Source organism: Thunnus albacares, chromosome 10, assembly GCF_914725855.1.
Source record: "Thunnus albacares chromosome 10, fThuAlb1.1, whole genome shotgun sequence".
NCBI classification, from domain to species: domain Eukaryota; kingdom Metazoa; phylum Chordata; class Actinopteri; order Scombriformes; family Scombridae; genus Thunnus; species Thunnus albacares.
The window spans coordinates 27,832,718-27,860,545 of record NC_058115.1 but is presented as its reverse complement, the minus strand read 5'-3'; the positions used below and the strand labels follow the sequence as shown (position 1 = coordinate 27,860,545).

Here is a 27,828-nt window from a genome sequence, read left to right as displayed (position 1 = left end):
AGACCTTCTTTCTGGCATCAGTGTAAACAAGCACTACTGTAATATTTGCTGCAAGACGATTTATATCTAGTTCTGGCTGTATTTCTTTCTGAAAAAGTATCAAAGGATCAAACAGTTCCTCCTCAGCCTGTTGTCTCATTTAAATTCTCACCTTGAGCTCTCTAGTGACCGGTAATGGTCCAAGAGGAGCTGACGCTTTAAAAAAAAAAATCATCACGGTCTATTCTCACTTGTACGCTACAGTTTGTCGAGTTTTGTCATGCCCAACAAATTATGCGACATTGTAAAAAGCAGAAAACAGACAGAATTTTTTTGTTTTGTTGTTTTTAGCAGGCAGGCAGAATGATGAGTTAAACATAAAAATGCATGCACGGCAGGACGCTGCAGCCTTACTTACTCTGTGTGTGCTGTGTGCTGAGTCTCCGCAGTTTAATTAGGCTACAAGCCACAATTTTCCAATCGCAGATAGTGTCAAAAAATCTGCGACTATTTCTCAGAGATTCCCTTTAACAAGTGGAAACTTAGTGTCCTCCTGCACCATTTTATACATGATGAGCCGTCAGTAATGGGATTATTAAACAAAAACGTTTCAGGCGCTGGCGTTAACCTTTTTTAATGCCTAATTAGGTTTTGCAAAGAAATAATTAGATTCTACAGTGCTTACACTGCCTATATTTTCAAATGGCATCTGCAGCAAACACATCACCCTGCGACACTCTTGCCAATAATCTTCGGATATACGCGCTACTGTAGCAGTCAGATGTATGATTTTAAAACATGTTGGGACCAAATAAGGTGCACTTAAAGCTAAAATAATTATCCAACACAGGCTATAGGCCAACATGCAGAAGTCCCTTAGTCTGGTCGAGTGCGCCCTCTTTTGGTAGCCAACCGAATAACATTTAAATAAACTAAAAGAAGATGCAAATATTCGATAAATCTTCTATTTTCAATCGATACTTTGAATACCAGGAAGCCTCATAGTCTTCAACAATCAAATATAGCTCTTAAACAGCAGGAAACTTTTAAAAAAGAGGTGTCAGAGAGTCGGCTGCTAGTCGACTAATGTGGGCGTTGACCATTGCGCATGCGCACTCTGCTTTCTTTTTTCCTGCGTCTTTTGATGCACTAAAGATATTCGGCAAAAAATAACTTCCGTGTTTCTCTGTGGATCTTCACAGAAGCATCTTTATACAGCTTAGACAAAGCTAATGAAGATAAGATGACGGGACAAACAAATGAATGCATACACAAAACAAAAGCCAAATATCAACAGATAGGCCTACAAAACTCTGACAACATTATCTGTTAAAAACTAATACCAAGCTGCTGTGTGTTCAAACTGAACTTGGAAAAACTGTTTTTAAATACTTTGCTTATTACAGATGGAATGAATTGCAAAAAAAACATTGATGTTAATAAATCTCTTATCCCCTTTGAAGTCTTAAAACATTATACTCAGGTGTTCTGAATGACACTTAACATGGAAATAAACTCTAACAACTCTATCTGAGTGTCAGGTCAAACTATTACTGTGAATTTTATATACAAATAGTGCAACGATGTGTGGGAGTGTAAAGACTGCTGGAATCTATAAATAAATAAATCACCTTTTTATATATAATGGGTGGTTTGTGTACAAGTATGCATAGATAGATAGATAGCTACATAAAGTAGATAGATACATAAAGTAGATAGATAGATAGATAGATAGATAGATAGATAGATAGATAGATAGATAGATAGATAGATAGATAGATAGATAGATAAAGTAGATAGATAGATCTATCTATCTACTTTATTAATCCCAAAGGGAAATTAAAATGTTACAGCAGCCACTTCACATCAATCAAAATATAAAAATAATGAGGTAGGTGAAAGAAACAAATGCAATTAAAGGCTAAATTATATACAATGACTAAACAGGCTAATTCAAATATACAAATTAATAGAATGACTAAAAATAGCCCTCTGACTGATAGTATATATGACGTCATTAGATGACTAATACTGAAGCATCAGTGTTAGAGCAGCATGTTACTGTTGTAGCTGCTGAAGGTGGAGATAGTTTCAACTACTTTCTATACCGTTAGCTAGTTAGTATTGTTCCCAAACTATGGGTCGGGCCCCTATTGGTGAAATATTGGATCATTTGAACATTTAGTGAAATTAAACCACATGAGAAGTTTAAAGGGAAAAATCACTATTTGGTGGAGTTGTTAACAACTCATAGACATGTGAAATGTGACCCCGACTGCACACTGCTTTTTGTAAGACGTTAAAAGCCAAAAAGGTTGGAAACCACTGGTTTCATCTTTAACAAGGTGTTGTATTTTAAAAGCTTGTTATATCATCTATTGTGTCAAATGTTAATCTGAAAAGTAACTAAAGCTGCCACTTAAATGTATTGGAGTGGAAGTATGAAGTAGCATCAAAAGAAAATACTCAAGTAAAATACAAGCACCTCAAAACTGAGGTGGTTGATTGATTGATTCTTATATTTTTGAGATACTGGTATGTTTTGAAATGTTTCTTCCTCCCTCAAACTGTGTATCTGAACAAGTCACTGATGTCGAACCTGTTTGAAATATGAAGGTTGACTTACTCGAGGATGTCAGCTGAAGCAGCAGGTCTTTCATGAGATACAATTTCATCTTGGCAGCTGACTTTTGATGAGAGGGATGTAAAATTAACGACTAGATTGAATTATGTTGTTTTCTAGTTTGGTTGATTTGTGCTGATCGTTAAGAGAACCGGAGTGAAGGTCTGAGCCTTTCAGTAAATTTGCTTCCAGTATTCATGAGAAAACAGAAGGTCCACTCTGTCATTTCAAATACACAAACATGCTAAAACAACACATCATACCTGCTAATAGAGGTGACCTAGCACTAGACCTCTAGCACAGGTTCATCCTTCACCCTGTTGGAGCAGTTACTCTCCACCTCTGTTTATTTGGCTCATGAAGCTGGTCTTGTTGCATGTATTTCTTTGTCCACTAGAGGGCAGTGTTGAGTGTGATGCTGCAGCTCTGATAATACATCCATGCTGCAGCCTCATGGCTCTATACGTTCCCTCTGAAGTGTCGCGATAGTTTACAGTTTTCCTCCTTTTCGCTGAAGAAGGTCAGCTGATCACTTACTTCAGTGGTGTGACCTGTCACTGTGAACGGAGCACCCAGCGGAATAGTACGACGTTGTAACACTGGTAAGCCATATGCTCCATTAACGCTAAATATGTAAATATATTATAAACCGGGACTCTTCACCCTGTGCGGGCGTCTTTTAACAGCCGGGACAGCTAACGTTAGTACGCGTTACCTGGGTAACGAATGAAAGGCTAAGTAGCTAACGCGTAGCTCACATGCTAGTAACGATAGTAACAGAATATTCTAGACCTACCGGCTGCTAGCGTTAGCTAACATCACGTTAGCATTAATGAAGCACCGGCAAGTCTTTCACGTTACACTCGTTGGACCGGACTTCTCATTAATTTCAAAGCAGCAGGCTAGCTTTTTCCGCTTGCATCTCAATACTCATTTAATAAAAGTAGTCATGACTTACTGTAACTAGCGTTGGTAAGCTAAGCTAGTGTAGCTACATCTTCCACCTCGGCTAAGAGCAAATGATGGACGTTAAGTGAAAAGGACAGGTTCACAATTGTTCAAGTCTGTCTTAAAACAACAGTCAGGTGCGAAAATGAACTCAGAAACAGGTTTTTCTCGCTGTAATCGTTCCTTCTTTTCATACTGGCTATTAAAAGATCCCCTTCAAATGTGCTTTCAGTGTAACGTTAAGTGATGGGGGGTCAAAATCCATCGTGTGTCGACGGTCACATTGTGTGCAAAAAAAGGCATGTTGAAGTTGACGTGAAGCTTATATGAGGCTTCAGCAGTCTGAGTTACTCTTATTAAGTGGATATCTGCAACATGTACAGTCTGTGTAGTATCAAACTAATTTCCCTGTTGAGCTGCGATGGAAGTATAGTGACAAAAAGAGGGACTTTGGCACTAAAAAGACTGTAACGTTGAAAGATATCTACCTGATTTGGCCGGCTGAACCTTCATATTGGCTTCAGATAAAATTTTAAATAGTTTTTGTCCAGAAGGAGGACGGTGGATTTTGTCCCCCATCACTTATATTGTAATTTCATTATGAAGGGATCTTCTAATGATCAGTATAAACAGGAGAAGTGATTATGGGAAGTAAAGCATGTTTCAGTGTGCAGCTGGGCACCTGACTGTTGCTTTAAGACAGACTTGACCCCGTCCTTCAAGTTAATATTTAAAAAGTAGTGTCATCTCTGGTGTTAGTTACTCATTTAATAATAATCCGTTAGGATGTCATACAATATGGTTAAACATGTGCATTACTATTTCCTTAAACCCAAGGTGACATCTTCACATTACTGCTTTTGTTTGACCAACAGTCCAAAACCCAAAGACACATAATCATTAGACAAATAAAAGCATCAAATGCTTATGACGGAGAGACTAGAATTAGATAATGTTTGTTTTTTTTGCTTGAAAAAATCATTTAAAAATTAGTCCAGTATGAAATAGTTGCTGGTTCATTTTCTGTCACTTGATTAATCAACTTATCACTTCATTTTACGGCTAACAATTACTGTATTTACATTATTGATTAATCTTCAGTGTCAGAAAATGAGGAATAATGTCGATCATGTTCTCCCAAAGCCTAAGGTGATGTCCTCAAATGACTTCTTTTGTCTCGACCAACACAACCACAAACCCACAACCCAAAGATAATCAGTTCACACTCACAGGGGACTAAATATACACATTTAGGAAGGTGGAATCAGATCATTTGGAAATTTTCTTATTAAAAAATGACTCACAGTGATTATTTGATTATCAAAATAAGTGACAATTAATTTAGTCGTTGGCAACTAATCTATCAACTGTTGCAGCTCTACTTCAGCTTTTTAATCACTAACACCAGTGGTAAAATCTCGCCAGGTGAGATTCCTATAAGAAACTGACCCATGACTGTGCGTTAAGTTGTAGGTTTGTCATGTTACAGCAGCTAACAAGTAGTTGTGACTCCTGCTGGTACTATGTAACAAGCCAATATTGCTTCATAATGTGACTTTTTTTCTTCTTTTTCTTTCAACAGAGCGACCCACACTCCCAAAGATGGCAGACACCAACCAACAAAGCACTCCTCCCCAGCTAGGGCCTGTGGTAAGTTGGCTGTTTGAAACGCACAGTTACATCAAGCCACTATTTCATCATAAAAGGAGTGCTCCACTGATTTTAAACACATAAATATACTCGACTTATGTAGCACTACTGAGTCTGTGAAAACAGTTGTATAATGTCGTCTGTGTGAAACTGTTCACCACATGAATGCACTAGAGGGAGCATTTTAAAGAAAAGAAATAGCCCCTGATGATGGATTGGAGTTTAAAAGTTGTGGGTGTTTACCAGGCAGTGACGGTCAAATGAAATACGTTACTGAGTTGCATTGTGGAAATTTTTGGATAATTAGTTCCTGGAGCTTTACCAAGTCTGTGGATTTAGATCTTAAAGTCGGGATATCTCAGCAGCAAGTCTGTTTTTACAAACGTTCAGGAAAACTCCCCATGCAGTACCCGGCTCCAATCACGTTTTATCACTGTATACTGACGCTGTTATAACTTCTTTGGAAATTCAGCATTCAGTGTTAAATTGATATAGTCTTAGTATAAACTTAACATGATGAGTTTCAGGTAGTATTTATTTCAAGGCTACAGTACTGGATTACTTTACATTATGCAGGACGTAAATGTGTCCATCATTCACAATTTTCAAATACTTACATTTTACCTGAAAGGAAAACAATTTTATGTCTTCCAGTGTAGGACTTGTGCACCAATGTAGCTCTGTTTTGAACACTGATTCTGATATTTTTGATACTGCTACATTTTGAAATCTTTCTTCCTTCCTCAAACTGTGTATCTGAACTAGTCAGTGATGTAGAACCTGTTTGAAATATGAACTTACTCAACCATGTCAGCTGAAGCAGCGGGGTCATGAGGTACAATTTCATCTCGTTAGCTGAGTTTTGATGAGGGGGTCATAAAATTAACAACTAGATTGAATTAAGTTGTTTTCTACTTTAGCTGATTTATGCTGACCGTTTAGAGAACCGGACTGAAGGTCTGAGCCTTTCAGTCAATCTGTTTCCAGTATTCATGAGAAAAACCAGAAGGCCTGTCCTGTCATTTCAAACGCCCAAACATGCTAAAACACATCATATCTGCTAATAAAGGCGACGTAGCACTAGACCTCTAGCACAGGCACATCCTTCACCCTGTTATACACAATCATAAATGATGGAGCAGGTTCAACAAGTAGCGTCTTGTGTCCTTTAAACTTTTATGTGCCTCAAACTCCTGAACGTACTTTTCTTTTTCTTCCACAGCAATTTTTAATGAGCAACAAGCTGGAAACTGCAATGTGGCTATCACGGCTCTTCACTGTGTACTGCTCAATAATGTTTATTCTACCAGTCTTGGGGTGAGTACACACAGTGAAATTGTGAAAAGGCAATATTCTGTAAATGTTGATTAGATTGAAGAGTGACAGCAACGCATTGCTGTCATTCTCTCGTCGTTTTTTTTTTCCACCCCGCATAGATATTTGTCACCGCTTGTTTATTTCAGACCCTATGCAGCAGCTAACTTCTACCAGCGGGCTTTGTTAGCGAACGCTCTCACCAGTGCCCTTCGCTTGCACCAGAGGCTTCCTCGCTTCCAGTTGAGCAGAGCTTTCCTTGCCCAGGCTCTTCAGGAGGATAGCTGCCATTACCTGCTTTACTCACTCATCCTGGTCAACTCTTATCCCATCACAAGTATCCTTTCACCCTCAAATACAGGGAAAAGATACATGGATTGTGTTGCTACAGTAACACTATCTACTTGGTTCAAATTGGGAAATCATACAGAGATACTATTTACAAGACAGTTCATTTGGAGGTTTTCATTGTATCGATCACGGTGTTGTGTTGTAAAGATTGCCTACTAGGATTTCATAGTTAAGGTCGATATTTAAAAGGTTTAAACAATAAAGATGTTCCACTCTATCATGTTGGTGCAGTCACAATGCTGCAGGTGTTTGTGGAAGTTTCTTGTTTAAAACAAAATCTTCAATTGCCAGTGACTCACTTCCTCTTTAATGTCAGGTTGATTTGTTACTTAAATTTGTTTCACTTGTTGCTGAGATGTTTTTCTGTAGACAGTGTATGTAGGGTTAATAAGGATGCATGTTTAAATGTCACCAAATAACATGATTTTATTCATTAAAAGATAGAATCATATTTCATCATTTAAAATTATGCAGCCCTACAGCAGTATCCATATTAAAATATGTTTGAAGGCTTACTGTGTATTTTTATGGTGATCCTTAACATTTATCTCCAGTGAGCATCTTCCCAGTCTTCCTCTTCTCATTGCTTCATGCAACTACCTACACAAAAAAAGTCCTTGATGTAAGTAAGAGACAGCAGTCACCTGCTGTGACTTGTATTGCTGTTTATGAATAATTTATGACACAAAGCTATTTGAGGAACTTTGTTTATCACTCATGTGGGGCATTACCACCAGCTAAATGGTCTTTTAATTATCTACTCAATCAACCAGTCGCTGCTCAGAGACCCCAGTACATCCTAAAAAATCTAGTAAAAGCTGCTGATTGATGATGTGATTTCCTCTATGTGTGCTGCTCTGGGTGACAAAGGGATGTATCTGTAACTCACTGCAAACTTTAACCCTTTAAATCTTTTTTTTATTTTGCAGTCCATGGGCCCCAGCAGCCTAATGTTCATCAGAAACCTCCTGGACAAACTTACATCCAATCAACAGAACATTCTCAAGTTCATTGCCTGCAACGAGATCTTCTTGATGCCAGCCACTGTTTTCATGCTCTTCAGGTTCTGACATTGCTGATCTTTACTAAAATATTTTCTATTGCACTGGAATGTCATTACATTATCTGCTAATATGTGCACCTGTATCATTGACAATGTACTGGGAGAACAATTGTTAATTGTTATTTTAGATATTTTACAAACCAAACCTGTTTTCACTTGTGGTCAAAACTTTTAAGATCACGCCATATCTGACATTATAATGGAAGAGAAAGGGGTGGGGTTTTTCTATAGATGCACAAAAATCCAATTGCTTTAAATCTTAACGTCTCCTTCCAGTCAAAAATGTGTTTTTCTGTGCTCACTTTAAGTTTAAGTTGTAAGTGTAAGACTCATATTTTTGTTGTTCATATCTTGTCAACAGTGGCCAGGGAAGCTTGCTGCTGCCTTTCATTTACTATCGATTCCTCACTCTCCGCTACACATCCAGAAGAAACCCATACTGCCGGTAAGTTGTTAAATACAGTTTTATCACAAAGTATAGCTGTACAAAATATGGTAAAGTCAGTCAAAACTAACATCAAGCACACACAGCTCACTCACAGTTCAACGTCTTTTCGAGCAGAACTTCTTCACTCAAACTGAAATTTCAACAAACCTCTAAATGCACATAAATACAGAGTATGTTGTGCATGAGTGAGGAGACAGATTGTAACATTATGCTGCAGTAAATCCGCTAAAGCTGGTCACATGAAGAGAGAGCAAGTACTAGTGACTATTTATTGAATCAGGGATGACAACTGATTATTAGAAATCAGGCTTGACTATTGCAAATTATCATTCTCTTTTTTCTAAATTGATGTAAAAGTTATTAAACAAAAACCAATTGAAGTACATCAAGAACAATTTCAGTAGAACAAATAACTAAACTGACAATAACATAAACTGAAAGGGTGTGAAAGTGTGAAAGGTTTGGAGAAACAATCACTGCATTTACACTCAGTTTTCTCCAGTAAACTGATTTCTTATTTACTTTCATGTAAATGTAATCAGGGTAATTAATCAGAGAAACCTGGTTTTCTGAGCTCGATGTCTCTGCCATGTATACATGTAACTGGTTTTTATTTGGCTGTTTACAAGTACGCATGTGCTTGACAAAAGACTGAGGATGGAGAAAGCATAATGGAGCATCTGCATAAAAGGAAAGATCATTACACAGAGTGATGTGTTCTCATATTGAAAATAAGTCCACCCAAAGTCTGACTAAAACTGAAAGTAACACAAAGCATCCTGTGGAAGTCTAAATAAGTCAGTTTAAAGTTGGCGTATTTGTGAAATTCACTTTTGCAGAGGAAGAGCTCTACTCTGTCTGTCTGTCTGCTTCTCATTGTGCCATCAGTTTGCTCTGACACACACACCCAAAAAAAAGTCAGCGTCTTCTATCACTATACAGTTGAAATCAGTAAGCCACGCTTTCAAAATAAGGTCAGGAGTAGAGGAGAAATCTGATTACTAATCTGCTAAGTGCTGCTTAAGTGTTGCTGTGTAATTCGACTTTACAGGGCCTGTGAGAGTTGAGAATTAAACTAATCTTTTTTTTCTTTTTTTTTTAACCCTCAGCACCCTGTTCACAGAGCTGCGAATTCTTCTGGAGCACTTCATCATGAAGCCTGCCTGCCCCGCCTTCTTCAGGAGGATGTGCCTCAGCAGTATCGCCTTCATCAGCCGCCTCGCCCCCACGGGGGTCTGATAACATCACACAAAAGTTTTTTTTTTTTTTGTTTTCTTTATGTTTTGTTTTACCACCATTTAGGATGTGACTTAAACTTTGATGGGGAACAGACAATGCCATCAACAGAAGGAACTGTTTTTTGAATGTCAACTTAATAGTCTGTGCTCCAGCTTCTCTGTACGTTCGAGTACAGCTGAAGACCAGCCAGTAATGCACTGAAGTCTCATGGTGATTTTTTTTTTTTTTCTCCCATCTTCTTAATGTGACCTCATTCAAGCAGTGGACACCCCTCACTTTGTTACGTTCACTGAATGGAGCACAGCAGACATCAGCTGTCTTCTGTATGTATCAGCTGTTATTGTTCTTTCCTTTTTATGTCCTTATTTATTCATGAAAATTGCTTATTCTATGATGAAACATTAACATTCTGAGATTAGTAACTTAAATGAAAATGTGCTTATACATAATTAAAACTTTTCATTTTTTTAATAATCATGTTGTGTTTGATGGGACGGAGGATGGGATTTGTGTGCAGTTTATATTTAGTCTAGTTTCTTTTTTATGTACAAAGCACCTGATGCTCTGATTTGTCTAAATGCCTGACTTTAAATGTATTATATCAATGCCATCAAATCAAAAAAACATGCTAAATCTGTGTAGGTATGATATCAAAATGGGTTTAAAATTGAGAAACAAAACATCTGCTGTATTTTATAGAATGTTATAAGGTAGCAGACATTTTGCTGTCATATAATTGCACAATGCATGTCATGCAGAAAGTGAAAAGTGTACTGCTTTCGAATGCATTCTGGCCTTGTTTCTCAGTTTGATAACTGTTTTGAATTTGCTTCAATCACTCATTTGTTGCTACTGTAGTTTTCCTGCTTATCGCATGCTCTGATTTCTTTCTGCCATGTTAAATGTGTTTATTTGCCTACAGACAAACCACGTTTTTAAGACAAAAATAAAATGATCTCTTAGTTTAACCAATAAAATATTAAAGAACAGTAATGTGGTTTGTCAGTTCTTGTAATCACTATGGTTAATTTTAGCATCATTATGAACAAATCATTAAATCTTAACTGAGAAATCCAAGTGTCTGGATACTCTAAAATACTTCATGTTTCTGTGCCGTCAACCCATGTGTGTTTCCCATTTATTTATTTAACCATTTCTTTATGTGTAACCATAATATAAAAATGAAGCTGCATCATTAAATTTATTATAAAAATGTAGCACCATAGAAGGATATGTATCCAAAAACAAAACAAAAATAATAATGTAATGATAAAAACACACACCAGAGAGCAAATACTGGGGTCTAATCTGTGATTAAATGTATTTTTTTTTAAACATTGAGATGTAAATATTCTTTTTTAGATTATATGCATTTCATTGCTTTCAAAAAAAATTAAAAGACCAATTCAAAATTCATGAAAACAGGTCTAATTTTAATATTGCCACATCTATAAATGCATCAACGTTGTATTCATAGTCTTCTATTAAAACTTCAGAGATTCAACCAATCAGGATGCAGCTTCAATCTCTGTCATTCAGTCTCCTCCAGTGGCGTCACAGCTTGTTACGGGATGCAACGTTGCCACTGGCAACGGTAGCTGCGTTTCATCGGGGTTTCAAGTGTTGTATTTACAGTTTGAGCCTAATGTTCGTGTGTAAGAGGGAGTTTTTGGTAACATGCGCGGACAGTAGTTTGCTTAATGTGTTTTTATTTCGCTCAGTAGATTTTTTTAGTGATTATTTTCTCTTCTTTAAAGCAGCCAGCTGGCGTGCGAATAAATCGTGTTAGCCAATTAGCTTGCTAGCTAACGTTAGCACGTCGAGCTAATCTTCTTGCTTAGATAATCCAAGTCTATCTTTCCCACTAACAGCGTTAGAAACTCTGCCTGCAAGTTGTGAATGACGACTGTCTACGGTGGACTGCCACTTCTTATCGGTACAATTTCATAGACGGACAACATACCTGGAAGATTTGCACCATACTTTTCCTCCTAAGATAAGACATCCAGTGGAGAAAGAAGATGGAGATCCATCTAAATCGAGTTGACTATATGCAGGTAACGTTAATACTAAGTACAGTCGCTGGTCGCTTGTTCTTTTATTTCGATTATTGAATGTCAACTATTTACAACGGTATCATACTAGTGCTTACTATATAATGTACATTCAGGGTATTTCTCTCATGTAAAGCTGTCAGGCTTTGTTATAATTAATATTTTTCCATCTGCTCTTTCCTCTCAGGTTGGTGTAACATCCCAGAAAACTATGAGGCTGCTCCCAGCACTTGGAAAAAAGGCAACCCAGAAGGTATTGTTAATCTGTCAAAGCGACACCACAGTTTACACACTAATCTAAACTGATTATATTGTGTAACATACTTACTTTGAGGGTTTTTTGTTCATTACATAGCTGTTTGATACTACAGCCTTATGGCAGTTAACTGGTATCTTTTTGTTTCAGGTTGCTATTGCTGATCATGATGGTATAGTTACATGTTTTGGAATGAAGAAGGGCGAAGCAGTGGTGAGTATCTTCATTGGCTTCATTCATCTTCTGTTGCTGAACAGCCAGTGGTACACAAATATGTTTCTAATATCAAGAAACTTGACTTTGTGTTGCAGCCTGTGTTTAAAACACTTCCAGGACAGAAAATAGCCAGAATGGACCTTGGAGGAGCTGCAGGAACTCCACAGGAGAAGATCTTTGTCTGTTCTGGTTCTCAGGTCCGAGGATTTACCAAGAAAGGCAAACAGTTTCTCACCTTTGAAGCCAACCTCACTGAGAACATTAACGCCATGTAGGAACCACTTCTCTTCATTTTGATCAAAAGTGAACTGAACATTTTATAATTTTATGACCCTATAGTTCAGATAAATCCGAAACCTACAATGCTGGCTTGTGTCAAACTGTGTGATCTCTTTTCCAGGCATGTCTCAGGCGCTGACCTTTTTGTGTGTGCAAGTTACATCTACAACCACTACTGTGACTGCAAGGACCAAGACTACTACCTCTCTGGAGACAAAATCAATGACATCACATGTTTGTCCTCAGAGAACCTGACTCGCCTCGTCCCGGTCCTGGCGTGCCAAGATCGGGTTCTCAGGGTCTTGCAGGTAGACTGAGCTCATATTTACTCATATGTGTTGTTCCAGACACATTGAATGAAACATCTTATTCCAAGTTGTTTGTCTCTTCTTTAAATATTCCATAGGGATCTGAGCTTGCCTATGACATTGAAGTTCCTGGCCCTCCATCTGTCTTGGAGCTGTACAACAAAGATGGAGGTGAGTAAGCCACTGTTTGTGCTGTTGGCTCTTTCTCTGCATTAGAGATAACATTACAGTCAGCTAGTATAATTTACAAGTTAACTATTTCCTCACTCATATGCAAACAAGTATCTCTTAGAGCACATATTTTTTTTTAATTATTGGAACACACTTTATTTTTGTATACATCAAATTTATCATTGAACGTGACCAAACACAGTGTCAATAACTAGCACAAATCACTAATAAAACTTTACCAGCAGAATAATACATGAGACTAACTAAGACTAATAAGAATAGAACTGAAATTGTGTGAATGATTTTTTTTTTACAGGAGAGGAAATCCTCTATGGAACCACAGATGGAAAAATAGGATTGGTTCAGATTGATGAGAGCTCAGCTGCGACCAAATGGGAGATCGACAACGACAAAAAGAAAGGAGGTATGTTATTTATGGAACCAGAGTACTTAATATACCAGCTTGTTTAATACAAATCTGTTACATTGATACCAACCAATTTTCCACAGCATAGAAAATTAACTTTAGGAAATGGATGCACCATCAGAGTCTTTATGGTTTTTTTGCGATGTTAAAATTACTGTAAGACACTACTGCCCCCGACCTCATCAGTTTTAGTGTCCAAAACTGAGTCTAAACATACAATTCTGGCCACTCAATCCACCCCTCACAACATAGTCACACTTTTCTGTTTTCTATCAGGAATTCTCTGCATTGACACGTATGATATCATTGGAGACGGATTGAATGACATCGTGGTGGGCAGGGATGATGGGACGGTCGAGGTTTATGGTTTCGACAACGCGAGTGAGCCCATGTTACGTTTTGAGCACGTGAGTTGTTACTGCTTTGCACAGCTCATCAAAACAGAACTGTTAATGTTTAATGCAATTCATTAATTCAGTATTTCAGTATCCTGAAACTATTTTGAATTGTACTTACATGCTGCTCTGCTTAAAGACAAACCTGTATGTCCCTTTACTTGCAGTGGTTAAATTGGGCTGGGGTTGTCCAGAGCTCAGCCCCAGAATATAGGCTCTTCTACGTCATCAGGGGACGCTTAACTTCACACATCTTCAACAATGTTTATATTTTTACACTTTTCTTGGTCTTAATAATTCAAACAATGACTAAAACACATTTTCTTCCTAGCTGTAGAGAACATGGCCTTAAATGAGTTGATGTAAGATCTTGCGAGTGTCAGAACTTTCACAGAGTTTCCCTTCTCTGTCAATGGGTTTCCTTAAAAGCTGCCTAGCAGATCAGCAACCTCAGTCACTTGTCAGTCAGTCAGACAGCACAGATGGCAGAGTGGAAAGGTAGGGAGAAAAATAGCTCAGAAATTGACAGGTTAAATGACAGAATGTAAATTGCTCTGATATTCTGCTTAAACAATGTTTTGACTTTACAAAGTGATACTAGAACTTTAATGCAAGATAGTTTGCGACAGATTGCCTCCTGTCTTTGGTAGCTAACTGTTACATTGAGCTAGCTGGCATTTTCAATCTGTTGTCAGATTTGTCATCATCATGTCATGCCATCAGTGCATAATGTCACTTAATATATTCACTTTCCTTTGTCAGTTCTCCTCATTGAAATGCAGAGTTGAGCAGAACAGGGCAGGTGATGAGAGAGGAGCAGAGGAGCTTGGACAGCAGTGTAGCAGCAGCAAGTGAGAACTTACCGGACTGCTGGTGTAGAAATCAATGTGATTATTTCACCTAGTTTTGCACACTGCCAACAGTATCTAGAATTACTTTGATCAGCATTTTAGTGTTCAGAGCAGAGGGTTATCTCACATTTTACTTACAGTTTATCAATGATATCAATCAGATTTTGTACGCACATGTGCACCAATGGCAACCCTGAAACCTTATGGACAAAGTTTCCTTTCTTACTCTGCTACAGGTGTTGTCAGAGAGCGTGACCTCCATCCAGGGTGGCTGTGTGGGGAAAGAGTCCTATGATGAGGTCTTGACTGCCACTTACACAGGTTAAATTATTAATATTTCACCAAACAGTGTACGTAGAGTTCTGTGTCTTCAGTTTTACCTCAGTGAAGAAAAAGTGTCTGTGCTGCCTGTCAAACTTCTCATTTATCTGTCTGATTTAATTCTCAAAGATTATTGCTTTAAATGTTCAGCATCTACTATGGGTCTCTTAAACACAACAGTTGCAATTAAGTAAATAGTAGAAAGAGATGTGACATGTACAGCATACTCTGCAATATTGTCATTACCTCTTCCAGGATGGGTGACTGGTTTGACCACTGAGCCCCAGAAGGCTGAAGCGGGCCCCGGAGACGAGGTCAGGATGAGTAAAGAGACCCAGTCCAAAGTGGAAGCACTCAGGTACCAGTTTTGCTCTTATTATAGAGAATATTCTTGCGCACTAATAGTTCAACTATGGTTTCAAAACAAAGCTGTTCTTCAGGTCAGTATATTCTTCCCTTCCAGGGCGGAGTTGGAGCAGCTGCAGGTCAAAGTCCTGCAGGGCCGTGAACAGTACCAGCAGACCTCTCAGTCCAGTACAGCTGTCTCTGCTGTGCCCGTCTTCAGCATCAATGACAAGTTCACCCTCTGCCAGGACGATGCCAGCTACAGCCTCACCCTAGAGGTGCAGACTGCCATCGACAACCTGCTGCTCCAGGTACACTCAGCACTAAATCCCTGTGGTTGCATCCTCTGGTGAAAGTAGACCTTGCAAGACTTGAAGAAGGCATGCTGTTAATCCCAGATATAAATGTTACTTAAAGATCCTCTTCTCCTGTGCAGAGCGACGTTCCCATAGACTTGCTGGATGTGGATAAGAACTCCGCCGTTGTCAGCTTCAGTGAATGTGACTCAGAGGTGAGCTGTGTCGACTGTTGACACAGAACGTAGATACCAACTTAATCACAACCTGTCTAATGCTCTACTGACTCTTACTGACACTTTTTCCAGCAGCCTAATGGGAACTTCCTCCTGGCCACGTACAGATGTCAGGCCAACACTACCAGACTTGAGCTCAAGGTAACACTTGCATCAAAACTCTGCATATTGTGGCATTTCTGTTACTACGTTAAGTCAAAGTGTTATTCCTTTAACTCTATGCAATGTGTTTAAGCAACTGTTTAAAAAAGACATAAGTGTGTACTATAAGTGTACTATAGTGGACTTCCTTTGTGGGATTATAGTTGTCATGTTGTCATAGACTGTTCTCAGCTGTGTCTTGTACTCATTCCATCAACGCTTTGCCTAGAATAACGTGTGTCCTCCATAATGCTGTAGGTGAGATCCATTGAGGGACAGTATGGCACCCTGCAGGCTTATGTTACCCCCAGACTGCAACCCAAGACCTGCCAGGTCCGCCAGTACCAGATTAAACCTTTATCTCTTCACCAGCGGACACACAGCATAGACCAAGACAGGTAAAGATACATTAAATGATAATAATTTAGACTGAGATTTGAAATGGCTATGTATTCCTACCTTGAAGCTGTTTTTCAATGTTATTCTTGTGTTTTGCAAAAACTCAAATGCAAAGGTTTGGATTGTTTTGAGGCATAAAATCAGATTAATGTCAATCCCACAGAAATGTTAATGTGGTTTCAGACTTCTTTAGAGGCATAATGGACATTTGTCCCTCTGATTCTGTCTCTCTGTCTGTCACACAGGCCCATGAACAGGCTCAGTCTGGTTGGACAGTTCAGTTTTGCAGAGATTCACTCTTGGGTGGTTTTCTGTTTGCCAGAGGTGCCAGAGAAAACACCAGCAGGAGAGAACATCACTTTCTATTTCCACAACACTTTCCTCGGCACGCAGCTTGAAGCCACCTACTGGTAAATGTGGGCACACAGTAGGACAGATCTAGGTTTGCATATAAATTCATGGAAGAGATTATCAGTAGAGATGCACCGATCAATCAGCCGCTGATGGAAAAAGGCCAGTTTTCAGCTGTTCAGCCATGTCTGGTGACCGGCACTGATCAGTCTCATATGTCCAATTTTCTGCCGGTCAAAATTTCCGCACATAGCCGCACCAAGATTCATGTCACGCACACAGCAGCAGCAGCTGTGGAAGTTCTTCAGCATGAGTGAAGAAGACAGACAGCTCGCAATTTGTAATACCTGTCCAAAATAGGCCATGGAGGAACAACTTTGATAACATTTTGATAACATTTGAAACAACTATAACTTAATCAGACACTTAAAAACCCAAGTGAACATGCCCAATCTCAAGAAGAAAAATGTAAGTTATTTAAATAATTAATGAACATACAATTGAATTTCAGTATTCCATTAAAGAAATGTTACAAAAATGTTTATTTAAGCTGTCAATTATAGTTCTTAGAAAGAAAGGAAATATATAAAGAAAGAAATAAAATCTTTCTTTCTTATTAAATTCTTATGAAGAAAGAAAATCGGAATCAGCAGGTCAGACTTTAAAAAGATCAGAAATTTGTATTGGCCAAGACAATTACAGTCAGTGCATCTCTAATTATCAGGGAGGTGACAAGTGGTTATAAAATTTCATATTCTGTATGATGCTGCTAGAAAAGTGTAATACTAAATATTTACACAGTTCATTTGAACTTTTCAGTGGGAATTGATGTTGAAATCTACTTGGAATCAAACATCCTTTTCTGATTTGTAATTTTAGCAAAGGAGAGGGTCACTTCAAGTCCGACAACATCTCTACCATTTCCATACTGAGTGATGTTCTTTCTAAGGAAGCTACCAAACGGAAAATCAATCTGAACATTTCATATGGTAGGTTGAATTTGTTATTATTCTATTTTAATGCCTGCTCATAGGATTTCTCAATGAATGATCTGTGGTAAATTAAATCTTGCTCCACTTGCCTCTTTGTTTGTTTATCAATCTTCCAGATATCAGTGATGACTCTGTGAGCCACACTCTGAAGATGATCCATCCAAAACTGGAGTACCAGTTGTTGCTGGCTAGAAAAGTTCAGCTTATTGATGCACTTAAAGTAAGTGTTGGTTAGATGTGTCATACAGAAAAAAACATCCCTGGAGCTAAATCATCACTCTCTCATTATACTGTCTGTCCATAAATCCACCTTTAGTTCAAAGAAATTCTTAAGTTCATCACTTACTTGCCTCCACTTCCTCTCCACTTTGTAGGAGCTTCAGGTTCACGAGGGGAATGCAGATTTTCTCATCCCAGAGTATCGCAACATCTTGGATGAGTCCACTAATCTCCTGGAGGAGTACAAGAAGCAGCCGGCACACCTTGAGAGGCTTTATGGTGTGGTATTTTTTCACTTTTAACAGCCATTGTTCTCACTGACTCATCCAGAGACACTTTTAATTGACTGACTCAGTAGGCATTCAGTTTCATTTTGGAAAATCAGCATTGAGGAAAATATCATTGTATTGTATGTCATTATTTCATAATTTCTAAAATTGTAAAACAGGATTACTTATTACTGTACATTTATTTGTCTTGAATCATGAAGTAGAGCTTGTTGGCTGGTGGTAATTGATATTTTTTTCTTCCTATAGGCATGATCACAGACCTCTTCATCGACAAATTCAAGTTCAAAGGCCAGAATGTGAAAACCAAGGTGTCCTCACTGCTGGAGATACTGGACAATTATGATTTGAATTCCCTGTTAGATTTTTTCAGTGAGGCATAATGTTATCTCTGTCTTTATTTGGGATATTTTTGTATTGTAAATACAACAGCTTTGTTTTATGATGGTTAGCAGTGTCAATGTCATGTTGTCATTTAGATACTGTTCATTCTATCTGTGGTTTACTATATTTAAATATTTATCATGTCTCTCAATAGCATTTAAAAACAAGTGTGGTGATTAATAAACCACTACAGTGATGTCAGGATGATCCCTTGTTATTATTAGTGTCTGAGCTTTTGTTGAGGTTTGAAATTTACAAGAGTTAAAAGCACATGGAATGTATGTTTTTATATTATAACTACTATATATTATAACTTATTTACTATAGAAGAGTTCCTGTCTTTATAGTCCATAAGATTTTATTTTTAAAATTAAAATGAGATCTTATTTGTAACCATTTTAAGATTCATAATTTAAGGAGGCTGATGGAAAGTTTAGATGCTACTTGGATGGGAAATTGTGCAGAAAGTAAAGGGCTTGTATGATACCATGAAACACATGTGACATATATTGAATCAATTTTCCACACAACATGCTAAAGCCTTTATTAGATTATCATATCCACAAAAACTGGACTGGGTTAATAAATCATTTACCTTGTTCTCTTTCTAATACTCGTGTTGTCTTACAATTACTTGAATGCTTTACTTCCCATTAATACTCTATACTTATACTTCACTTCACATTACACAGATACATGTATTTTACTGTATTTATTTGATAGCTGTTACTTAACAGATTAGTATTTTCAATACATAGTATATGATCAGTTTATAAAATATGCCTGTTTATACTGTAAATTTAACAGTCCACTGACATGCTGATTACATGCTAATGCATCAGTAAACATGTGAAATAATGAAATATACATTGTTGGAAAGTAACGAAGTACATTTACTCAAGTACTGTACTTAAGTACATTTTTGAAGTACTTGTACTTTACTTGGGTATTTCCATTTTGCGCTGCTTTATACTTCCACTCCACTACATTTCGGAGGGGAATATTTTTCAATGTGCATCCTAATATTCAAAAGCTCCCATATTTTAATAAATTGAGATGTAGGCCAAATATTCAATGGAAATATTAGATTGTATACATACCGTTGTTTTCCTAAAATTAAAATACTAATTCAAAAATGCTGAAAACAGAGATAATAGTTACACGATTGTGTATTTCCATGTCTTTTTGTTTCATTAAAACTTAAGCGGGTCAATCAGGACGCAGCGTCAATATCCGTCATTTATTCTCCCCCACTGGCGTCACAGCTTGTTGCCACTGGCAACGGTCACTGCGTTACATCGGGGTTTGAAGTGTTGTATTTACTGTTTGAACTTAACGTTCGTGTGTAAGATAGTTTTTTGTAACATACGGTGACAGTAGTTTGGTGTGTTTTTATTTCGCTCAGTAAATTTCTTTAGTGACTCTTTTCTCTTCTTCAAAGTCGTGAATGATGACTGTCAACGATGGACTGACACTTCTTATCGGTACAGTTTTATAGACGGATAACCTACCCGGACGATTTGCACAATACTTTTCCCCCTAAAAAAATACATCCAGTGGAGAAAGAAGATGGAGATCCATCTAAATCCAGTTGATTATATCCAGGTAATACTAAGTACAGTCACTGGTTCTATGTCTACGTGCTCCGCCCTCTAACAGGGTTCACTATTGGTTTACTCTACCTGAGAAAGATCTTTGCACTCACCGCCCAATCAGGGGGAAGCACCCTCCTCCTAGAAAGCTCCAGTGCACTCACTGCTCCTCTCCCTTTTTCACTCCCTTTTGAGAATGGATTATCACCTGTGAATTTCATTTCACCATTCGGTGTCGCAGAAGAAGTCATCATGTCTACTAGCAAGTCCTGTGTCTTGTGTGCCTCGCCTATGCCTCCAGTGGATTTGCATGAAGCCTGTTTCTGCTGCCTGGGTTGGCGGCACCAGGATGAGGCTGTCTCTTGCTCTGCGTGCCTCGTGCTCCTCTGGGAGGAATGCAAGCGGTGATGCAAGTTCACCAAGCCCATCTGCTCCCTCCATGCTAGTCCAGCTCTGGCTGCGAAGAGTGCAATGACTTGGTCCAAGCGAGGGACGACTACAACGAGGATAAAGAACATCATGTCCACAAAGAGGAAGACCCTGCTTTCCTCTTCAAAGAGGACAACCTGCCAGCAGCCCACTGCTACCTGCTCGATGACCTGCCCGGCCTGTTCACCTTGGCAGCCATCAGGATGGCAACCCCACTGCCACCACAGCCACCCTCCAAAGCTCCTGCCAAGGATTTCACCATAGGCCTCCTCACCCAGCCACGCAGGAAGCCTCGCCTTTGTGTCATCTTTCCCAAGATGGTGCCCATCTTTGGCTACTACTCTCCGCTAAGCCCCATTTACGGGCCATATTCCACTGTTGAGGGCTGGGAATGGGACAAGGGAGTGCCTTCCATTGAAATTGCAGTCAGGGTCTGCCTCCTCCCCTCCACCTCCCTCTGGCCGGACGGTTAGCCATTGCTCCCGTCCAAGAGGGATAGAGTAATGGCCAGCTTCCTCAATCGCTGTTACACTAGTGCTGCTCAAATGCTAGCACTGGATAACAATATGGCTTTCCTGGCAGGATCTCTGGACCGCTTCCAGAGGACTGAGCTGATGGCACCAGAGATAATGCAGGTGCAGACAGCAGTGGCCACCCTCCTCAGCATGTCCCATTGATGGCGGCCACACCATGTGTGCCACTCAGGTGAGGCACAGGCACCTCTGGCTGGGCCTGTCTTCCCTGAAGGAGCGTGAACAGCGCCTGCTGATGAACATGCCGCTTTCCACAGAGTCACTCTTTGGCCCATACATCCAGACCATGATTGATTGACTGGACATGGCCTAGAAGGCACCAGAGCAGCTGGGCTCGCATCACCAGCAGTAGCAGCAGCGGAGTTGCCAATGTTGCTGTCCCGGGGAGATGTCCAGCAACAGGTCCATCACCAGTGTAAGCCATTTCGATCCTGCCCAGCCATTCCTGCCTCGCCATTGCAAACCTGGTCACAGTGGGGGTGTCGGGCCTGTTTGTATTGTTGCCTCTGGCTGGAGGCAACAACCATACATACAACCATATTACAGTAAAGGGCATTGCCCCACTCATTACATGGTCCTAAAAAGCAATCTCCGCTAAAAATACATGCTTAGGGTATTTTTGGCGGTGCACTGTGTGGGGGGACCTCGTCTGGAGTAGACTGAGGTGTCTTGGTAAGTGTCCAGCTTGTTGCTGGCTTTTTTCAGTCTGGTGTAAGACCTTCAGGCAGGCAGTGCTCAACCGCTGGACTGCTGCTGTTTCTTCGTCGTGGCTGGGTTCGCACTAGTATCGGTGCGGGCACAGCTGAAAGTACATCTCATCCCTAACAGCCTTCGCCTTAGGTTTTAACCAATACAAAGCCTGTGAGAGGGTGGAGCACGTACCACAGAGAAATATGTAGTTACCTGGATGTAACTCTAGTTCTCTCATGTAACTCTGTCAGGCTTTGTTATGATTAATGTTTTTCCTTCTGCTCTTTCCTCTCAGGTTGGTGTAACATCCCAGAAAACTATGAGGCTGATCCCACCACCTGGAAAAAGGGCAACCCAGAAGGTATTGTTAATCTGTCAAAGCGACACCAGAGTTTACACACTAATCTAAACTGATTATATTGTGTAACATACTTACTTTGAGGGTTTTTTGTTCATCATATAGCTGTTTGATATTACAGCCTTATGGCAGTTGACTGGTATCGCTTTGTTTCAGGTTGCTATTGCTGATCACAATGGTATAGTTACATGTTTTAGAATGAAGAAGGGCGGAGCAGTGGTGAGTATTTTCATTGGGTTGAGACGTTCTTTCTGTTGTTGAACAGCCAATGGTACACAAATATGTTTCTAATATCAAGGAATTTGACTTTGTGTCGCAGTCAGGGTTTAAAACACCTCCAGGACAGAAAATAGTCAGAATGGACCTTGGAGGAGCTGCAGGAACTCCACAGAAGAAGATCTTTGTCTCTTCTGGTTCTCAGGTCCGAGGATTTACCAAGAAAGGCAAACAGTTTCTCACCTTTGAAGCCAACCTCACAGAGAACATTAACGCCATGTAGGAACCACTTCTCTTCATTTTGATCAAAAGTGAACTGAACATTTTATAATTTGATGACTTTATAGTTCAGATAAATCCGAAACCTACAATGCTGGCTTGTGTCAAACTGTGTGATCTCTTTTCCAGGCATGTCTCAGGCATTGACCTTTTTGTGTGTGCAAGTTACTTCTACAACCACTACTGTGACTGCAAGGACCAAGACTACTACCTCTCTGGAGACAAAATCAATGACATCACATGTTTGTCCTCAAAGAACCTGACTCGCCTCGTACCGGTCCTGGCGTGCCAAGATCGGGTTCTCAGGGTCTTGCAGGTAGACCAAGCTCATATTTACCCATGTTGTTCCAGACACAGTGAATGAAGCATGTTATTCCAAGTTGTTTGTCTCTTTTTTAAAATTCTGTAGGGATCTGAGCTTGCCTATGACATTGAAGTTCCTGGCCCTCCATCTGTCTTGGAGCTGTACAACAAAGATGGAGGTGAGTAAGCCACTGTTTGTGCTGTTGGCTCTTCCTCTGCATTAAAGATAACATTACAGTCAGCTAGTATAATTTAATAAGAACAGAACAGAAATTGTGTGAATGATTTTTTACAGGAGAGGAAATCCTCTATGGAACCACAGATGGAAAAATAGGATTGGTTCAGATTGGTGAGAGCTCAGCTGCGACCAAATGGGAGATTGATAATGACAAAAAGAAAGGAGGTATGTTATTTATGGAACCAGAGTACTTAATATACCAGAGTGTTAAATACAAATCTATGTTACATTAATAGCAACCAATTTTCCACAGCATAAAAAATTAACTTCAGGAAATGGACGCACCATCAGAGTGTTTATATTTTTTTGCGATGTTAAAATTACTGTAAGACACTACTGCCCCGGACCTCATCAGTTTTAGTGTCCAAAACCGAGTCTAAACATATAATTCTGGCCACTCAGCTCAGTCACACTTTTCTGTCTCCTATCAGGAATTCTCTGCATTGATACATATGATATCATTGGAGACGGATTGAATGACATCTTGGTGGGCAGGGATGATGGGACGGTCGAGGTTTATGGTTTCGACAATGCAAGTGAGCCCACGTTACGCTTTGAGCACGTGAGTTGTTACTGCTTTGCACTGCTCATCAAAACAGAACTGATCAGTCACTCCAATTTTTCATGCAATTCATTAATTCAATCCAATGTGTTGTTTTGAAATTCTGATGCAAATAATTGTGTAGAAAAACTGTGCCCACTCAGATCACAACTTTTATTGGAATATTTAGAAATAGATTCACATTTAAAAAAAAGTTTTGTCAGTATCCTGAAACTATTTTAAATTGTACTTACATGCTGTTCTGCTTAAAGACAAACCTGTATGTCTGTCCAATACTTGTCTTTGACCTTTGAGCCCCTTCATTTGTGCTATACAAATAAACTTACCTTCAAGTCAAGTATCCCTTACTTGTTGTACTTACCTGACTGCTGGAGTAGAAATTAATTTATATATTTCACCTGGTTTTGAGCTCTGCCAACAGTATCTAGAATGACTTCCATCAGCATTTTAGTGTTCAGAGCAGAGGGTTATCTCACCTTGTTGCCTTTGACGTATTTATTCAAACCGGTGTCTATTGATTGTAATTTTGTGTATTTTTAAGGTCTTTTGTTGCTTATTTTTTGTTTGTTTCTTTTGCACTGTTTTCATGGTATTATTTTTTAACAATTTTACTCTTGTGAAGCACTTCATGACCTTGCTCTGTGAAAGGTGCTATACTAAATAACCTTTACCTACTTACTTACTTATTGACGGACAAGGTTTCCTTCCTTTCCCTGGCACAGGTGCTGTCAGAGAGCGTGACTTCCATCCAGGGTGGCTGTGTGGGGAAAGAGTCCTATGATGAGATCTTGACTGCCACTTATACAGGTTAAATTATTAATATTTCACCAAACAGTGTACGTAGAGTTCTGTGTCTTTTTTACCTCAGTGAAGAAAAGGTGTCTGTGCTGCCTGTCAAACGCCTGTAGAAAGAGATGTGACATGTATAGCATACTCTGAATTACTGTCATTACCTCTTCCAGGATGGGTGACTGGTTTGACCACTGAGCTCCAGAAGGCTGAAGCGGGCCCCGGAGACGAGGTCACGATGAGTGAAGAGACCCAGTCCAAAGTGGAATCACTCAGGTACCAGTTTTTTTCTCATTATAGAGAATATTCTTGTGCACTAATGGTTCAACTATTGTTTCAAAACAAAGCTGTTCTTCAGGTCAGTATATTATTCTCCTCCAGGGCGGAGTTGGAGCAGCTGCAGATCGAAGTCCTGCAGGGCTGTGAAGAGTACCAGCAGACCTCTCAGTCTAGTACAGCTGTCTTCAGCATCAATGACAAGTTCACCCTCTGCCAGGACGATGCCAGCTACAGCCTCACCCTAGAGGTGCAGACTGCCATCGACAACCTGCTGCTCCAGGTACACTCAGCACTAAATCCCTGTGGTTACATCCTCTGCTGACAGTAGAACTTGTACTGCAAGACTTGAAGAAGGCATGCTGTTAATCCCAGATATAAATGTTATTTAAAGATCCTCTTCTCCTGTGCAGAGCGACGTTCCCATAGACTTGCTGGATGTGGATAAGAACTCAGCTGTTGTCAGCTTCAGTGAATGTGACTCAGAGGTGAGCTGTGTCGACTGTTGACACAGAACGTAAATACCAACTTAATCACAACCTGTCTAATGCTCTATTGACTCTTACTGACTCTTTTTCCAACAGAACTTCATCCTGTTCACATACAGATGTCAGGCCAACACTACCAGACTTGAGCTCAAGGTAACACTTGCATCAAAACTCTGCATATTGTGGCATTTCTGTTACTACGTTAAGTCAAAGTGTTATTCCTTTAACCCTATACAATGTGTCTAACTAACTGTCTAAAAAAGACATAATACTATAGTGGACTTCCTTTGTGGGATTATAGTTGTCATGATGTCATAGACTGTTCTCAGCTGTGTCTTGTACTTATTACATCAACGCTTTATCAAGAATAACGTGTGTCCTCCATAATGCTGTAGGTGAGGTCCATTGAGGGACAGTATGGCACCCTGCAGGCTTATGTTACCCCCAGACTGCAACCCAAGACCTGCCATGTCCGCCAGTACCAGATTAAACCTTTATCTCTTCACCAGCGGACACACAGCATAGACCAAGACAGGTAAAGATACATTAAATGATAATAATTTAGACTGAGATTTGAAATGGCAATGTATTCCTACCTTGAAGCTGTTTTTCAGTGTTATTCTTGTGTTTTGCAAAAACTCAAATGCAAAGGTTTGGATTGTTTTGAGGCATAAAATCAGATTAATGCCAATCCCACTGAAATGTTGGTGTCAGACTTCTGTATTGCTGCCAACATCTTATATTTGTTCAGAATGAATGAGGTGAAATAAAAATGTAATTCATTCTGATTATTAGATTACTTGAAATGTGGATTCAGGCTGGATTTAGAGGCATAATGGACATTTGTCCCTCTGATTCTGTCTCTCTGTCTGTCACACAGGCCCATGAACAGGCTCAGTCTGGTTGGACAGTTCAGTTTTGCAGAGATTCACTCTTGGGTGGTTTTCTGTTTGCCAGAGGTGCCAGAGAAAACACCAGCAAGAGAGAACATCACTTTCTATTTCCACAACACTTTCCTCGGCACGCAGCTTGAAGCCACCTACTGGTAAATGTGGGCACACAGTAGTACAGATCAAGGATTGCATATAAGTGAATGAAAGAGGTTAGCAGGTAGCTGATAAGTGGTTATGAAATTTCATATTTTATATGATGCTGCTATAAAAGTTTAATACTGAATACTTACACTGTTCATTTGAACTTTTCAGTGGGAATTGATGTTGAAATCTACTTTTTTTTTTTTTAGCAAAGGTGAGGGTCACTTCAAGTCCGACAACATCTCTACCATTTCCATACTGAGTGATGTTCTTTCGAAGGAAGCTACCAAACGGAAAATACATTTGAACATTTTACATGGTAGGGTAAATTTGTTATTATTCTAGTTTAATGCCTGCTTATAGGATTTCTCAATGAATGATCTGTGGCAAATTAAATCTTGCTCCACTTGCCTCTTTGTTTGTGTATCAATCTTCCAGATATCAGTGATGACTCTGTGAGCCACACTCTTAAGATGATCCATCCAAAACTGGAGTACCAGTTGTTGCTGGCTAGAAAAGTTCAGCTTATTGATGCACTTAAAGTAAGTGTTGGTTAGATGTGTCATACAGAAAAAAAAAACATCCCTGGAGCTAAATCATCACTCTCTCATTATACTGTCTGTCCATAAATCCACCTTTGCTTCAAAGAAATTCTGAAGTTCTTCACTTACTTGCCTCTACTTCCTCTCCAATTTGTAGGAGCTTCAGGTTCACGAGGGGAATGCAGATTTTCTCATCCCAGAGTATCGCAACATCTTGGATGAGTCCACTAATCTCCTGGAGGAGTACAAGAAGCAGCCGGCACACCTTGAGAGGCTTTATGGTGTGGTATTTTTTCACTTTTAACAGCCATTGTTCTCACTGACTCATCCAGAGACACTTTTAATTGACTGACTCAGTAGGCATTCAGTTTCATTTTGGAAAATCAGCATTGAGGAAAATATTATTGTATTTTTTGCCAAATTAGTTTTTCATTATTTGATAATTTCTAAAATTGTAAAACAGGATTACTTATTACTGTATATTTATTTGTCTTGAATCATGAAGTAGAGCTTGTTGGCTGGTGGTAATTGATATTTTTTTCTTCCTATAGGCATGATCACAGACCTCTTCATCGACAAATTCAAGTTCAAAGGCCAGAATGTGAAAACCAAGGTGTCCTCACTGCTGGAGATACTGGACAATTATGATTTGAATTCCCTGTTAGATTTTTTCAGTGAGGCATAATGTTATCTCTGTCTTTATTTGGGATATTTTTGTATTGTAAATACAACAGTTTTGTTTTATGATGGTTAGCAGTGTTTCTTAATAGCATTTAAAAACAAGTGTGGTGATTAATAAACCACTACAGTGATGTCAGGATGATCTCTTGTTATTATTAGTGTCTGAGATTTTGTTGAAGTTTGAAATTGAAGAGTTAAAAGCACATGGAATGTATGTTTTTATATTATAACTACTATAGAAAGCTTCCCATATTGTAGTCAACAAGCTTTTTTTA

The 27,828-nt window shown here is 39.2% G+C and overlaps 3 protein-coding genes across 7 annotated transcripts; all 3 read left to right on the top strand.

Annotated features, from left to right (window-relative positions):
- The first annotated feature begins 3,112 nt into the window (after nt 1-3,112).
- On the top strand, nt 3,113-10,713 carry tmem33 (transmembrane protein 33). Its single transcript, XM_044364293.1, has 8 exons — nt 3,113-3,204; nt 5,133-5,200; nt 6,423-6,517; nt 6,664-6,851; nt 7,420-7,487; nt 7,795-7,928; nt 8,290-8,373; nt 9,486-10,713. The coding sequence occupies exons 2-8, from the start codon at nt 5,153-5,155 to the stop codon at nt 9,613-9,615; spliced, it is 747 nt and encodes a 248-aa protein (XP_044220228.1). The 5' UTR covers nt 3,113-3,204; nt 5,133-5,152; the 3' UTR covers nt 9,616-10,713.
- Nucleotides 10,714-11,175: 462 nt separating this feature from the next.
- LOC122990626 (Bardet-Biedl syndrome 7 protein-like) lies at nt 11,176-27,695 on the top strand. Of its 3 annotated transcripts, XM_044364041.1 has the most exons (20): nt 11,176-11,672; nt 11,857-11,922; nt 12,076-12,138; nt 12,237-12,412; nt 12,542-12,728; nt 12,827-12,899; nt 13,216-13,323; nt 13,603-13,733; nt 14,809-14,893; nt 15,149-15,251; nt 15,357-15,549; nt 15,675-15,749; nt 15,843-15,911; nt 16,170-16,309; nt 16,556-16,720; nt 17,541-17,650; nt 17,770-17,873; nt 18,028-18,151; nt 18,409-18,582; nt 27,598-27,695. In XM_044364041.1, exons 1-19 carry the CDS (start codon nt 11,637-11,639, stop codon nt 18,540-18,542), a joined length of 2,142 nt encoding a protein of 713 aa, XP_044219976.1. In that variant the 5' UTR covers nt 11,176-11,636; the 3' UTR covers nt 18,543-18,582; nt 27,598-27,695. The 3 variants fall into 3 exon arrangements, with proteins under 3 accessions (XP_044219976.1, XP_044219977.1, XP_044219975.1); XM_044364042.1 differs by lacking the exon at nt 27,598-27,695 and having other exon boundaries at nt 15,846-15,911; nt 18,409-19,154; XM_044364040.1 differs by lacking the exon at nt 27,598-27,695 and having other exon boundaries at nt 18,409-19,154.
- bbs7 (Bardet-Biedl syndrome 7) lies at nt 19,809-27,695 on the top strand. Of its 3 annotated transcripts, none has more exons than XM_044364043.1 (19): nt 19,809-20,148; nt 22,083-22,148; nt 22,302-22,364; nt 22,465-22,640; nt 22,770-22,956; nt 23,050-23,122; nt 23,239-23,346; nt 23,613-23,743; nt 24,466-24,550; nt 24,706-24,808; nt 24,914-25,091; nt 25,222-25,296; nt 25,393-25,449; nt 25,692-25,831; nt 26,177-26,341; nt 26,540-26,649; nt 26,769-26,872; nt 27,030-27,153; nt 27,424-27,695. In XM_044364043.1, exons 1-19 carry the CDS (start codon nt 20,113-20,115, stop codon nt 27,555-27,557), a joined length of 2,115 nt encoding a protein of 704 aa, XP_044219978.1. In that variant the 5' UTR covers nt 19,809-20,112; the 3' UTR covers nt 27,558-27,695. The 3 variants fall into 3 exon arrangements, with proteins under 3 accessions (XP_044219978.1, XP_044219979.1, XP_044219980.1); XM_044364044.1 differs by lacking the exon at nt 19,809-20,148 and adding an exon at nt 20,297-21,499; XM_044364045.1 differs by lacking the exon at nt 19,809-20,148 and adding an exon at nt 20,297-21,512.
- Nucleotides 27,696-27,828: the final 133 nt, after the last annotated feature.